The sequence below is a fragment of the Plectropomus leopardus genome, chromosome 18, assembly GCF_008729295.1.
Source record: "Plectropomus leopardus isolate mb chromosome 18, YSFRI_Pleo_2.0, whole genome shotgun sequence".
Lineage (NCBI taxonomy): Eukaryota > Metazoa > Chordata > Actinopteri > Perciformes > Serranidae > Plectropomus > Plectropomus leopardus.
In genome coordinates this window covers 28,575,643-28,589,755 of record NC_056480.1, presented here as the reverse complement: position 1 = coordinate 28,589,755, position 14,113 = coordinate 28,575,643, and the positions used below count along the sequence as shown (strand labels likewise).

General features: G+C 40.4%; 1 protein-coding gene across 1 annotated transcript; it reads left to right on the top strand.

The window, feature by feature from the left end:
• The first annotated feature begins 448 nt into the window (after window positions 1-448).
• On the top strand, window positions 449-6,869 carry LOC121957690 (1-acylglycerol-3-phosphate O-acyltransferase ABHD5-like). Its single transcript, XM_042506428.1, has 7 exons — window positions 449-536; window positions 1,292-1,374; window positions 2,174-2,570; window positions 4,100-4,251; window positions 5,535-5,646; window positions 5,729-5,909; window positions 6,558-6,869. The coding sequence occupies exons 1-7, from the start codon at window positions 466-468 to the stop codon at window positions 6,675-6,677; spliced, it is 1,116 nt and encodes a 371-aa protein (XP_042362362.1). The 5' UTR covers window positions 449-465; the 3' UTR covers window positions 6,678-6,869.
• Window positions 6,870-14,113: the final 7,244 nt, after the last annotated feature.

The window sequence follows — 14,113 nt, the reverse complement described above, 5'->3', positions numbered from 1 at the left end:
GTGATTTTGGTTTGGCCCTGAACGCCTCTTAATATGCAGCCTTACAGAAAAAAACTTCTTAAAGTCAGCATTAAGTGTCTGTGGGGTAAATTTCTCCGAGCAAACTGGAACAAAATAAAAGACGAGGACGACGAACGCCCACCTGTTCAAAGTCAGTCATAATTAACGGTCGGTATCTTTAAGACCATGCTGCTGCCTTCAAGGGTAGTTGGACAAACAAATACTAAACCCTCTGAAAACCCGCCAACCCCTCACATTAGCAAAGACTTCAGCGAGTGCTTCAAAACTTGCCAGCGGAATTTACATTTCAGTTTACCACATTGCATTCTAAATTAATCTCGCACTGCACAGACATAGTGAAACAGCCATTTGCAATAGCTGTCATTTTCACATCCAATAATAGATTGAATATTTTACGGGATGTACATGAACGCATCACAATAAATTCTGACAGTACCTTCTCGCATGGTCGCGAGCTCATCTCAAAACACCATGCGAAGGATGGCGGAGGAGATCCAACCTGCCAAGGAGCAGAGGTGGGTTTTTTATATGAAATACTCTCTGATATTATGGTTGATTGTTTGGTTATGTAAGCTGCTCTGTTGTTTTCCGCTATCAATGTCAGCACCCAGCTATATTGTGTTGGTGAACTGCTGCTGACTTCCTCAGGAGTAGCTTTCTTTACAAACTTCCCCAAACACAGTCCAAAACTTTGTTAATGTATACTCAGTTACTGTCAAATACCAAAAGGACGTTACCAGTTAGCGTAAGTTTAAGTTTCTGTCGGGGTCCGCTGGAGTACAAAGTGTTCCCTCAGACAAAGCGGTACACTGACAGCCGAAAAACAACAACTTTGTTTAACTCGTTCCACGCTCTCTGCTTCAAATATTGAATTTGTGTCGGTGTAATTGTGTCTTGTTGCATTTCACGTATGCCGAATTAAATAGCGGCTAGTAGAGATTTCTTTGAGTACTTAAATCGTCTGTTATTGACTCCACGTACCTATTTAGAAGCAAAATAACATTAAATTAACATTTTTTAAATGACATTTGGCATACGTTTCTAAATACAAGGTGGAAATTAAGTATCTGGGCTTCCTTCGGTTTATTGTTTGCATGCTGTCCAGTTTTTCTAAAAGGCAGTTTCAGGAAAGTACTGTATAGATCGCATACCGGCAGCACCGATAGCACAGATGTCATATGGTCAAAGTTCAATGCATTGTTTGACTTTGTGTGTGTTTGCATGCACTTCATGTGTTGTGTCTGCCTGCTTGTGCATGTCTGCATCACAGCTCCTGGATTTTAAGTTGGCTTCCCTCTTGGTGCCCCACTTCTCCCTCTCAGCTGAAAGATGCAGAGGAAAAAATGCTCAAGAGTAAGTGTGCCTTCAAGAGCTGTTGAACCACTTGAGTGGTTTGTGTTGCATTGTTTAAATCGGTGATGATCAACTTATGGCCTGCAGGCCAAATCTGGCCCTCGATAAGATGCAAACATTTTCTAAATGTCAACAAACTTGAATCACACTGTTTTTGTACTTTTAGTATACATAAGGTGCCAGAGTGCATAAAACTAGAAATTTAGAGCTAGAAAATAGAAAATAGAGCTTGTTTATTAAAAAAGTGCCAGTGGAGGATCCCCTGCACCCCACAACAGAGGCCCTAGCTAAGCCTCTAATGGCCTAACCTTAAAATTCTAGAAACATCCAAAAAATCCTAGAAATGTCTTAAATAGAAACATCCTAAAATCACAGAAATGCCCTAGAATACTAGAAATGCCCCAACACTCTAGAAATGTCCTGAAATACTAGAAACATCTTAAAATCTGAGAAATATATTCTGTTCTAAAATCTTAGAAACAACCTGGAATCCTTCAAACATCCTAAAAACCTTATAATGTCCTAAAATACTAGCAACACCCTAAATTCCTAGAAACATCCTATTATCTGAGAAACATGTATGGGACTGCTGGGACTGGCCCTTGGCCTCTTGTCACTTTGAAAAAGTGGCCGCCAAGCAGGGAAAGTTGAGGATCCCTGGTCTAAATTCTGAGAGGTTTTGGTTGAAAATACCAGAGCTGGTAATTGAACAAACACAAATCAGTCTAATGAATGTGAAGCAGTTAGGATGAGTCTGGTTAGCTTACTTGTCCCCCCCCTCCATCAACTCTCATTGCAGGTGTGAAGCGGCCTTTCTCCAGGCAGCACGTCCGCATATCCAACAGCAACTATCTGTGGACTTTAGCCTTCTCCACTCAGCCATGCTCTGTCCCCCAGCCCCCCGCCCAACCCAGGCCTCCTCTGGTTCTGCTGCACGGCTTTGGAGGTGGTGTTGCCCTTTGGGCCCAAAACCTGGACTCTCTCTCCAGCAGTGAACCGGTCTACACTCTAGACCTGCTGGGCTTTGGCAGGAGCAGCCGGCCCCAGTTCAGCACCGACCCTGAGGAGGCCGAGGAGCAGTTTGTGGCAGCCCTGGAGGAGTGGAGGGAGAAGGTGGGACTGGAGGAGATGGTGCTACTGGGACACAACCTCGGAGGATACCTGTCTGCTGCCTACACACTCAAATACCCACACAGGTGTGTGTGTGTGTGTGTGTGTGTGTGTGTGTGTGTGTGGGAGGGAGGGCACAGGCTTGGTCAGGCAGTTCACTTGTTAAAGGGGAGCCCCACCTGAATTAACAATACTAGTGTGTTATGTCCATGCCTGAGGACAACTCAGTCAGTATTTATGAACATGAGCTCTCTCAGAGTCAAAAACCGAGAAGGAAGTCTCAAACTCAAGATGTCATTGGGCAGAGAGCAGCGATCCTCAACTTGCTTTTGCTTGAGGGGCCACTTTTGCAAGGTGACAGAAGGGCAGTTGCAGCAGCCCCATACATGTTTCTAGAATTTAAGGAAATTTTGAGGATTTTTGGACATTTCTCGGATTTTAGGTCATTTCTAGAATTTTAGGACATTTCTCGGATTTTAGGATTTTTTAGGATTTAAGGTCGTTTGGGTATTTTAGGAAGAGAAGTATCTTAGGAAGTTTTAAGTAGATTTTAGGATGTTCCTAGGATTTTAGGACATTTGGGTATTTTAAGACATTTTAGGATTTTAGGACACTTTAGGATTTTAGGATCTTTCTAGGATTTTAGGATGTTTCTAGGATTTTGGGATGTCTGAGGATTTTAGCACATTTCTAGGATTTAGGGACATTGGAAGCTTCAGTAGGATCTCTTAGGTCAGGAGTGCAGGGGATCCTCTACTGGCACTTTTTTTGATAAACAAGCTCAATTTTGATGCTGTTTTATGCACTCTAGCACCTTTTGTATAAAAGTACACAAATAACTCCCATTGTCAATCACTTTATTTTTACTGTAAATTAGAAAATGGTTGGGGGCCACCCAGCACCTTGTTGCGGTCCAGATTTTGCCCATGGGCCGTAAGTTAAGTACTACTGGTATAAAATCTGGAGGTGCTCTATAGACGATGAATGGGAGCCTGACTTTGTGTATCTACAAAATGTTTGTTTCCTTTTTTATACCCAAATGAGCTTTATTCTCTTGCAGTGAAACAGAAAATGTTCCCATATACTCAGAACATTCCCTGGGGGCTCTCAGTGTCATCTAGAACATGTTTCCCAATATGTTGTCCATGGAGCAGCTCCGGGCTTTATAACCTATGACCAGTGGCGTTTCTAGAATATGAGGACATTGGGTGCATCGCTCTGACTTTTTTTTTTTTTTTTGGGGGGGGGGGGGGGGGGGGTCCTCCTTTTTGATGAACAAGCTCTATTTTGATGCTTTTTTTATGTTCTCTGCCCTCCCCCCCCTTTTTTTTTTTTACAGTTAATTACCATTTAATTATGAATTATGTTAACAACATATTTTTTAGTAATTACCACTGAGTAGAAACAGAATACTTTATGAATGCTATCATCAAAAGTGTATGACTGAAGTTGAAAAAGGCCAAAATTTAAAATCGCCAAAATTACACCAAAAAAATGTTTGTTGTCACTGTGTGTGTATGTGTGCGTGTGTGTGTGTGTGTGTGTGTGTGTGTGTGTGTGTGTGTGTGCGTGCGTGCGTGCGTGCGTGCGTGTGTGTCTGTGTGTGTGTGTGCAGGGTTAAACATCTGCTGCTAGTGGAGCCATGGGGCTTCCCAGCACGTCCAGACAACCCCAACCACAACTCCATCCCAATGTGGATCAGAGCCATGGGGGCTGTTATGAGCCCCTTCAACCCTTTGGCTGGACTCAGACTGGCTGGGCCTCTAGGTCAGCACGCGCATGCGCACACACACACACACACACACACACACACACACACACTCACACTCACACTCTCTTACATGTTAACACACTGAGATATATTCTCCCTTCTATTAAATATTCTGTATAATTTGAGGATTGGCTTTCAAAATAACATGATGGCTATCAATTGTAAGCATCAAAAAAACATATAACTAAAAGCAAAACCTCAGTTTATTTGTGAGATTTTCGGACCAAACAGTTCAGGGTCCTCCCTGAGAGGAGCTGCTCTGAACAGCTACTCTGAGAACTGCAGACCTCGTGGGGCTTTTTGTTCATGTTTTTCATCTGCACAGCCACGAGGAACTCTGAGGTGATGTACAGTGAGCCGGCTGATGGTTGTTATAGCAGCATCACTTTTGTTTTGTTGAGTCAAAATCAGGTTGTAGTTCACGTGTTGCATGCATGCTCAGTAAAGTGTGGACTTCACTGTCAGTCCATTTCTCCATGTTTTCTTTTTTTTTTCTTTTTTTTTGCTTTTTTAATCGTTTTTAGAGTTGTTTACACAATGAAAGTATAGAAAAATGAACTGGTTGCAGCATTTTAGGCGGGCCCTCATTCATCCTTTAAAAAAGTTTCTTGCTGAATTGAGTTCAAGTTTAGCGCTATGCTAACTTGAAGAGGGATTAAATCATGCAGCTCCTCTAGCCTTTCCAAATGTTATCAGACCATATGGATCAGATTGTGATAATGACACAATAAAGTCATTTCACTGGAGTTTTGACACTCAAAGAAGTATCCACTGATTTACAGATGTTTTTATTTATTTATTTATTTTTTTAAATGTATAAAAAAAACCATTTTCACTAAAATTGTGACTCATGACACAATCACAGTATCTCTTAGAATAATCACAATGTAATTGTTTTTACATATTGTGTAGCCCTCGTTGTTAGAATTGAGAAGTTCCTATTCTCCGAAAATGCCTGCTGTTTTTAAACATTTTCTATATAAAAAAATAGGTTCCTGTATTGCCAACACAAAAATGAAGTTGCTCCATGTTTAAGTGCTTTGTGTTGTCATAACTCTGATTTCACTTGGCTGAAAAAGGTAAACATGATAAGCATGTCATCAGTTTAGCCATTCTCTCTTTCTATTTTCTGCTTTAGAAAGAATTACTCAGAACTCAATCTCAGTTTGTAAGACAGAATTTCAAAAACATGACATGCAACGTAGAGGTGAGGAGAGGCTGCCAGCTGTCCTGTCAGTGCTCTGCTTTGTTTGCAGTTATCATATTTAATATCTCTCAGGTCCAATGCTGGTCCAGACCATCCGCTCAGACTTCAAGCAGAAATACTCGTCTGTGTTTGACGACAACACGGTGTCGGACTACATCTACCACCTGAACGCTCAGACTCCAAGGTGAGAAACGTTCCGAGCCGACATGCGCTGCTGCTTTATGTTTCTCCAACATGATCTCCAACATGACGTCTCTATGTTCCAGTGGAGAAACAGCCTTTAAGAACATGACCATCCCATATGGCTGGGCCAAGAGGCCCATGCTGGAGAGGATTGGACAGGTTCGGGCCGACATTCCTATTTCCTTCATCTACGGATCACGCTCCAGCATTGACAGTGACTCTGGATACGCGTTCAAGAAAACCAGGCCAGATGTGCAAATCAAGGTGGGCTCTTTAACCCTTTGAAACCTGGAGCCACATCATTTTTCTTGTGCTGCTGTCAGACATCTTTCACAAGTATCTAAACCTTTGAACTCTGTGGTGCGATTTCTTCCAAAAAAAGAGGGGAAAAGGCAATGAGCAACCGGTAAAAAAAAAAAAAAAAAAGAAAAAGTTTCATGAATTGCAAAAAAATACAAGATTTTATTATTAGCATTATCATTATTTAATTATTATTATTTATGTATTGTGTACTTTATTTAACTTAGTTTTCAAAAAAGCTAGGGAAAATTTTCTAAGGAACTATGTCTAGGGAAAAATAAAAAAGCTAGGGGAAAAAAGTATATGTGTAATAATCATAATTGCATATCTAAAATTGCTATAGAATTTTAAGTGTTATAGTACTTTTCCAAGTCTCGTTTGCTTTTTTTGGTTTCTTTTTCTTTTTTCTTTTATTGTTTTACTTAATATCAGGTAATTTCTTGCTAATTTTTGGTTTGCTCATTCCTAATTTGCTTGGGTTTCAAAGGGTTCAAAAGTTTTGTTGAGCAACTTCAGTTTCACGACAGATGTCCTTTTTGATATGAATATCTGTGCCAGAGTTTGTGAACAATCAATCTGACTCCTGTTCAAATGTGTCTTTGTGATTGTCAGGTGATCAGAGGAGCAGGCCATTATGTTTTCGCCGACCAGCCTGAAGACTTTAACCAGACGGTCCTTCAGATCCTCGCTAGGACGGAGAAGAAAAGCCAGGACGAGGGAGCGAAGCAGTGAGAGGTTTAACTGAGCCAAAGTCATGACACGGCCTCAGCTGTTTGACTTTTCGCCTCTTTATCATGCACTTTACTCTGAAGAGAGAAGCAGCACTGACCGAGGACTCTTCACTTATCATTCCTGAGGTCAGATGATGCCCCGGGTTTCTGTATCCAACCTCATGTAAAGTTTTGTAAATAAATGTGAGATGCAGTCTGTGTTTTCGCTGCGTGTTTGTTCTGTCATCATGTGGTCAGAGCAGTCAGGGCAAACTGGCATTTCAAAATTCTGAGAAAAAGTCCTCTCCAGAGAATATCTTGTTGTGGGCTGAGGTCTGGGCAAAGTACACAGGATGTTCTCTCGCTATGACCCCTCACCCACTCTGCGACAGATATGAGTGTTCAGGGCAAAGGGCTGCTGTGTTTTTCTGGAAATCTTCTCTTCTGCTGAGACACCGTGACTGAGAGCGGCCAGCAGGTGGCAGCACAGTAACAGCATACACACTTTAGCTCCCCTCTTCTCTGCAGGAGGGGAGCAGTGAATCCCACACAAAGCGGCCTCACATGCATATTGAGTAGAGTGACCTACTCAGGAGACCTGGACAGTGATGCTTTAAGAGCAGCGACACTCGGCTCTCTGCTAAGTCATAACTGCACTGACAGAATCGGGCCAGAGATGTGTGTGGACTAAAAATAGGCTTTCTGGTCTGAGGGGGTCGACTGAGTTAAACAGCTTGGTCCTTGGCTGGGAGACATACATGTTGTGAAAATGTGAGTCTGCAAAAATGGTTGTTACTACAAGGGAAAACACAAGTTACAACATGGCACCGTGCAAACTGGCCTGATTCCTTTCAAGAACACAAGAAAGGCAATGAGCAACTTTCCAAGAACTTGCCCAAAAATTAGTAAAAAATACAGTAAAATTTCCTGAAAACAAGCAAATAACAATAATAATAATAAATAAATTAAAAGTTAAAACAAAAGGACTTGACCTGACAAGAAGTGCTAAATACATATAAAGAGAGAGATGGAATTTTTATTTCTGTAACAAAATTTTAAAGATATAATGATGATAATTATAAGTACATTTTTTCCCTTGTTTTTTTGTTTTGTTTTTTAAATTTCCAAATGTATTCCCTTTTTTAAAGAAACTTATTCGTTCAGGTTCAATCGTTTTAATGCTTGCGAAAGGCTTCAGAATGAAGCATAAGAAAGATGATGCTGATCCACTTTTCCAGGGGTTAAAATACCCGCAAGCATAACTGCAGTTAAAACAAAGACTTTCCCTTCAATTGTCGCTTCTGCCTAAACTTAAAAAAAGAAACTTTAATCCATTAAAATGTTGCCAGATTCATGATGGACAGTTCATTTAATAAAATTAATTCAGCAGAGCCAGAGATATCCTCTTTTTTAATCCAAACATTCTTCTTCCTCATCAAAACCTGACGTCTACATTACCCACAATACAACTTGACCTGTGTTTGAGGTTTGTATGGTAAAGCTAATGTAGTCTTGAGGCTGTAGCCTGAAGCAGAGATTAGGAGCAGGCTACAAAGGTCTATTAAAGGGGTAGTTCAACCCAAATTCAAAACACATATTTTTCCCCTTACCTGCAGTGCTGTTTATCAGTCGAGATGGTTTTGGTGTGAGTTGCAGAGTGGTGGAGATATGGGCCGTCAAGATGTCTGCTCACTCTCCAATATAATGGAACTACTGTAGATGGCACTTGGCTTTTGGAGCTAAAAGGACAAGAAAAAACAAAAACATTTGATAAACTTGACAGCAATGTCTCTTTCCAGAAATCATGATCCAATTACTGGAGATAATCCACAAAGCTTGTTGTGAGCAGTGTTGTCATGCAGGAACTATTTTCTTTCAAGCAAACTACACTTGGAAATCACAGCGCACACGGAGGCGTGCATCTACTGCTAGCTCACCTAGCAACGCTGAGCTAGCTAACGTTACAGCCCAGCTTAAAATTACGTCTCGTGCTGTCTCTAGCTTTCCATCCACCAGGAGATGCACACTTCCTTCTAGTGTTACATAACATACGCGTCAGCAGTGCTCTCTAAAACAATAACAAAGGCTTAACATGTCACAATCATTTACAGTCTCTGTTATATGGCGGCTGATCTGGTCCTCTGTTCGGAGGATAAAGAACTTCCAATTCTCATTGTTTTCCCGATTAGCAGGCACATTATGACCGCTGTCCTTCTTTGAATTAGCTGCTAATTCACAGCTGCTTTTTATATTTCCCGCAGTGTGTTCGCCAACATAATACATAATCAAAACCTCACACCTCCCCACACATGCTTACATCCCGCCAGTGCATCTTATGTATAGAATGGCGAAGGAGCATAACGGTGTGACATTCCCACCTCAGACAGGCAGTGTAAACTGGCCACAGTCTGTAGTCTGTCACTTGCGCGGCCCTGCCCCTTAATATACGTAACCTTGGGCCTTGATCAAATGTAAACAGGCGAGTTATAAAAAAAATCCCTCTGGTACAGTTGTCATTAGTGCTGAAATAAGCTACAATCATCAAAACTGTATTTTGTGCCAGGCTGTAAACATGTTAATTTCTGCTGTAAAGTTTGGCATTTTATCTTTGGGTCTATAGGGATCGACTCTATTTTTAGAGCAAGCCTTAAGTGGACATTAGAGGAACTGCAGTTTCTGGCACTTTCACATCGTCTTTATTTTTCAGCCTCGGTGGTCGCTGCTTGGCTGCAATGTGCTAACAAAGAAATGGAAGACGGCTATCTCACAAACATGGATGTAAAATATTCACAAAATTGTTTTCTGTGCAAGAGTTACAATCAACACATTTGCAGTGGTGGAATCTAACTAAGTATATTTACTCAAGTACTGTACTTGAAGTCCGTGTAAAGTGAATTCAGAGATTTGTTTTAAAACACATTATGAATGTTGGAAACTGCTTGTTGAAAACATGTTACAAAGACCCTTAACTATATAGTACTGAATAATGGAGTTAGACGGTTGACTGTTTTTTCACCATTTTCCTGTTTTGATTTTTTGGGCGGGCCTAAAACCATGGCTCGATGATACACTTGAGCTATACTCAGCATAACCCCGCCCCTGACAATTCAGCAGTATAAAAACTAGAAGCATCATTAGCATAGCATAGGCGTGGCCTCCGCTCCTCCAGCAGACACACCCCCAGCATTTCAGATCAGAGAATACTGCATTTTTTCATGATTTTTTAACATACTTGTCGATTTTTCAAATTTGGTCAGGTGTTTAATAACACATCTTTCTGTGATGTGACAAACTCAGAACACATTTTAATTAACACGGACTTTAAGTACAAATTTTGGGTACTTTTTCTTCTTTTTATCCCACTTTTTGTTTTGTTAGAAATTAACCTACCCAATAGTTTATCAAGTACAGCCTAAATTTTTATTGACAGACTGGATGATTTTCTTTCTGAATTGGGTAGTTTTGCAATTATTTTAATAAGCATTTAAGTAATTTTCTTTTTTTTTCGTCTTATTTTTCTTTTGTATTTTTTTCTTAATTAGGTACTTTTACTTTCATACTTTAAGTATATTTTCCTGATACAGTTACAAACAACGATGAGAGTTCATAGCAGGAGGAAATCAACAATCTTGTAGAGTGGTGCACAGAGAACAACCTACTGCTCAACATCAGTAAAACCAAGGAGCTGATTGTTGATTTTAGAAAGAAGGAGGCAAAGACACACAGCTCTGTCTACATCAGTGGAGCTGAGGTGGAGCAGGTAAAGAGCAATAGGTTATTTGGAATTACCATCACTGAGAACCTATCTTCACACATCACCACCCAGATTATAAAAGCACAGAAAAGGCTCTACTTCCTACAGAAACTTAGGAAGGCTAAATTCCAGAGCAGGATCCTGGTTAACTTCTACAGAGGAGCAATAGAAAGCATACTGACTGGAAACATCATGGTTCGTGCACGGCCCAGGACAGGAAGGCTCTACAGCGGGTGATTAAACTGCCTAGAACATCACTGGTTCCCATCTACAGAGCATCAGTGACCTCGCTGAAGTGAGGTGTCTGCACAAAACCCACAGGATACTGAAAGACAGCAGCCACCTCAGCCACAGTCTGTTCACTCTGCTGACATCTGGAAAAAGATTCAGAAGTATCTGCTGCAGAACCACCAGACTACAGAGCAGCTTCTTTCCCCAGACTGTGAGACTCCTCAACTCCTCCTTCAACGCCAAAAAGATGTAGCAGGATTTAGGATCAACTTTAATTTCATTTCTTCTTAAAATACGTTGAAGAAAAATTACAATAAATCTACCTTGTACCTCGTATCATGTACCCAAGTCACATTTTTGATGCAGAACTTGCAACATTGTATTTTCACAGTGTGGTAATAGTACTTTTACTTACGTAAAGGAACTAAATACTTCCCCCACTGCATATTTGTCAGACCTCAAGAATGCATACTTTGCATACCTTTTGGTGAATCACAGAATGCAAACCTAATGTTGCTTTCTTGTTCCTTAGAAGAACTCTCAACAGGGCACCTTCAGTAATACTGACTTTTTATTTCCCTTGACTGTGTCCAGCAACTTGATGCAGAAGGTATAAACACTGCAGTTTAGTGCACTAACGGAGCAAAGACTTGATAATCTGCAGACGTGTTATTTTGTAACACCCTGGCCTCTGTTACCTCTGCCCGTCATATCAAAGACATCAACCCGGCCCACCCAAACTGTCTCCTGGCAACAGGGTAGCCACGGAGACCGAGTCTTTTGGATCTGCGACCTGCAGGAAGTGATGCTGTGGTTGGACGGGATAATTATGGTGTTGCTTGTTTTCCTCGAGACGCTGGCTGGCTGGCTGCTTGTCAAGGCAGCAAGGGGCTGCGTGAGCACGGCCTCTCGGGGACGGAGGTGTGCAAGCACGATGTGCCCGGGCCTCTGCCCATAACACTCAGTTAATAGGCCTCCAGGCGTATTCATCATGCCTCTCTCTCTGTCGCCCACTGAGTCATGTGGGCACCAAATCATTTCACTAGGAAAAGTGAAACAAGTGAGAAAAGTGACAGCAGCTTTCAAACTGGGTTTGGATATAACTGAACGCTTGAAGGCCTGAAATAACTGCACATAAAAGGTGTGCACACACAAACACAGTGTTGCTCTGCTGCTGGCAGCCCATCAGCTCTCAGTTTGTCTTTAATCAGCATCACCACAAACAGGTCTGTGCAGCCAAAGCATCAGGAGCTCCGTCTGAAGTGTTTTTTTCTCTGATCTGCAAGAACAAACTGATATTTCACTAATTATTCTGACTCATTTTGGGTCCTAACCCATAGTTTTAGAGTCAAAGTGTAACTATTCAATAACTGAACACAAATGATGATATAATTGAACATGGAATCAGTCTTTCAGACGGCAATTCTTGACCAGCTGATCTTTTTTTTGCCTCATATTTAGGGTTGCAGTGGTACTGTGGTATGTAAGTGGACCGCTATTATACAGTGTACATTTGCTATTCAACAGTGACTAAAAAAAAAAAAAAAAAATGTCACTGATCAGAGAATCTCGAGAAGCTAAAGAAGAGATGACCCAAAAAAATTAGGAAGAAATGAGTAAAAAGTACAAGAAAATGTCATGAAAATTATTTAAATAAATAAAAATAAAACAAAAAACACAAAAAAAAACCCCCAAAAAAAACAAAACACTATCAAAGTTACCTTTTGTAATATTATTTTAAATATGTAACATGATAATTTTTATTACAGTTTTCCCCTAGTTTTTAAAAAAATAATTTTCTACATCTGCTGATTTCTTGCAAGTCACGTCACATTTCTTACCAAGTTGCTATTTGCTTTTTTTTTTTTTTTTACGTTTTTGAAACAAATCATGCTAATTTCCTCAGGGTCCAAAGGTTTAACCATTTGAAACCTGAGCAAATTTGATCAGTTTCTTTTGAAAATATGGGAAGAAGTCAATAAGCAACTCAAGAAGAAATGGCCCCAAAATCTGCGAGAAATTAATGAAGAAAAAGTACAAGAAAATTACCTGATAAATAGCAAAAAAAAGAAAAGTGAAAAACAAAGGAAATTACCCTAGTGCTTTAGAGTAATTATAATTTTGTAACATGATTTTAAATTAAAAAGTATGCTGATTATAAATATAGTTTTCTGTAAACAAAATCCCTATCTTTTTCAAAATAATTTTCTAAATCTACTTATTTCTTGTAACTTGTAAGACATTTCTTGGCTTAGTTGCCTTTTCACCATTGTTTTCCAAAGAAATTAAACCAGTACAAAGATTGAAATACGTGTGAAAGGCATCTGAATGCAGCAAAAGAAAAGTGATGTTCATATAGGTTTTAAGAGTTAAACACTTGTTAAAGGCATGTGAAAGCAACACAAGAAAAGCGATGTTGCTCCAGCTTTTAAAGGGTTAAGGGTCATTGTAATTCATGCAATTATGCAATTCCCTATACTTTCTGAAACGATTATGGTACCATGAAAATCTCATGCTATTGCAGCCCTACTCACACCATATGTATCACCTCAGTACAGAGGCCCTATATAATCCGGTTCATTTTTCATGTGACAATCCACTGATGTAAGATGTACGCACACGCAGCTCCACTGCCCTCTTGTCTAAACCAAACAATTATGGTCTGTTTATGAGTGACTGATGATATTTACAGTCCACAGATTTATTTTTACCACAGAGTTGGCAGCCACACTGACATCTGCACAAGAAAAAACGATAATATTTCAATGAAGCCTGTGTAGCTCAACTCTGTTGTTAAATGAAAGGAATATCTAGAAAGTAAATTCCCCCGCCAGTGATCTGAAAGGTACAGTCATTTTGCCAGAACTCCCCAAATCCTGAGCCTTTATGTAGTGACAGAGAGCACTTCACAGCACCTCACAGCTCTCGTATTACACCAAAGGCGTCAGATGCTCGCAGCGTTTCAATTCCGAGCGAGCGCATCAGGAACAGAGGCAGAGCCGGAGTTCGCCAGCTGGTTGGTTATTCTCTGCAGACAGAGCGCAGGAAGAGCTGTCGACGTGATGACTTCTCTTCACCTCGCTGTAGGAGAGAAACTGATTCAAAGAGGCATTGAGACTTGTACATTGAGACTTGGTGTGAAGGAGTCTCATCAGTGACATCACAGGGACTGATACTGAAGTGCTGCTCATTCATAAAATCTTGTAAAGCGGATAATTTCTCTCTCTTCATCAAAACTATTGATTCTTCAGAACTCAATCAGGTCTTGGAGCTGTAGCTGAGCACATTACCATGCTTGTCCCAATGGTTTGTTTACAGTAATTCAGTAGTACAGCTGGGCCCTCCTCCTTAACTTATTGGGATACACAGTATTATATAATCCTTTATTTTAGGGATGCACGATAATTATCGGTCCCAATAATTATTGGCACGATAATGGGCTTTAGGATGTCATATTCCAAGAATTTTTGGCT

Bases quoted from the DNA above. Each gene is read 5' to 3' on its own strand.
- LOC121957690 (XM_042506428.1), top strand. From the start codon at position 466: ATGGTCGCGAGCTCATCTCAAAACACCATGCGAAGGATGGCGGAGGAG. The intron at 4,252-5,534 runs GTCAGCACGCGC...AATATCTCTCAG, and splicing joins CAGACTGGCTGGGCCTCTAG to GTCCAATGCTGGTCCAGACC. The intron at 5,647-5,728 runs GTGAGAAACGTT...TCTATGTTCCAG, and splicing joins CTGAACGCTCAGACTCCAAG to TGGAGAAACAGCCTTTAAGA.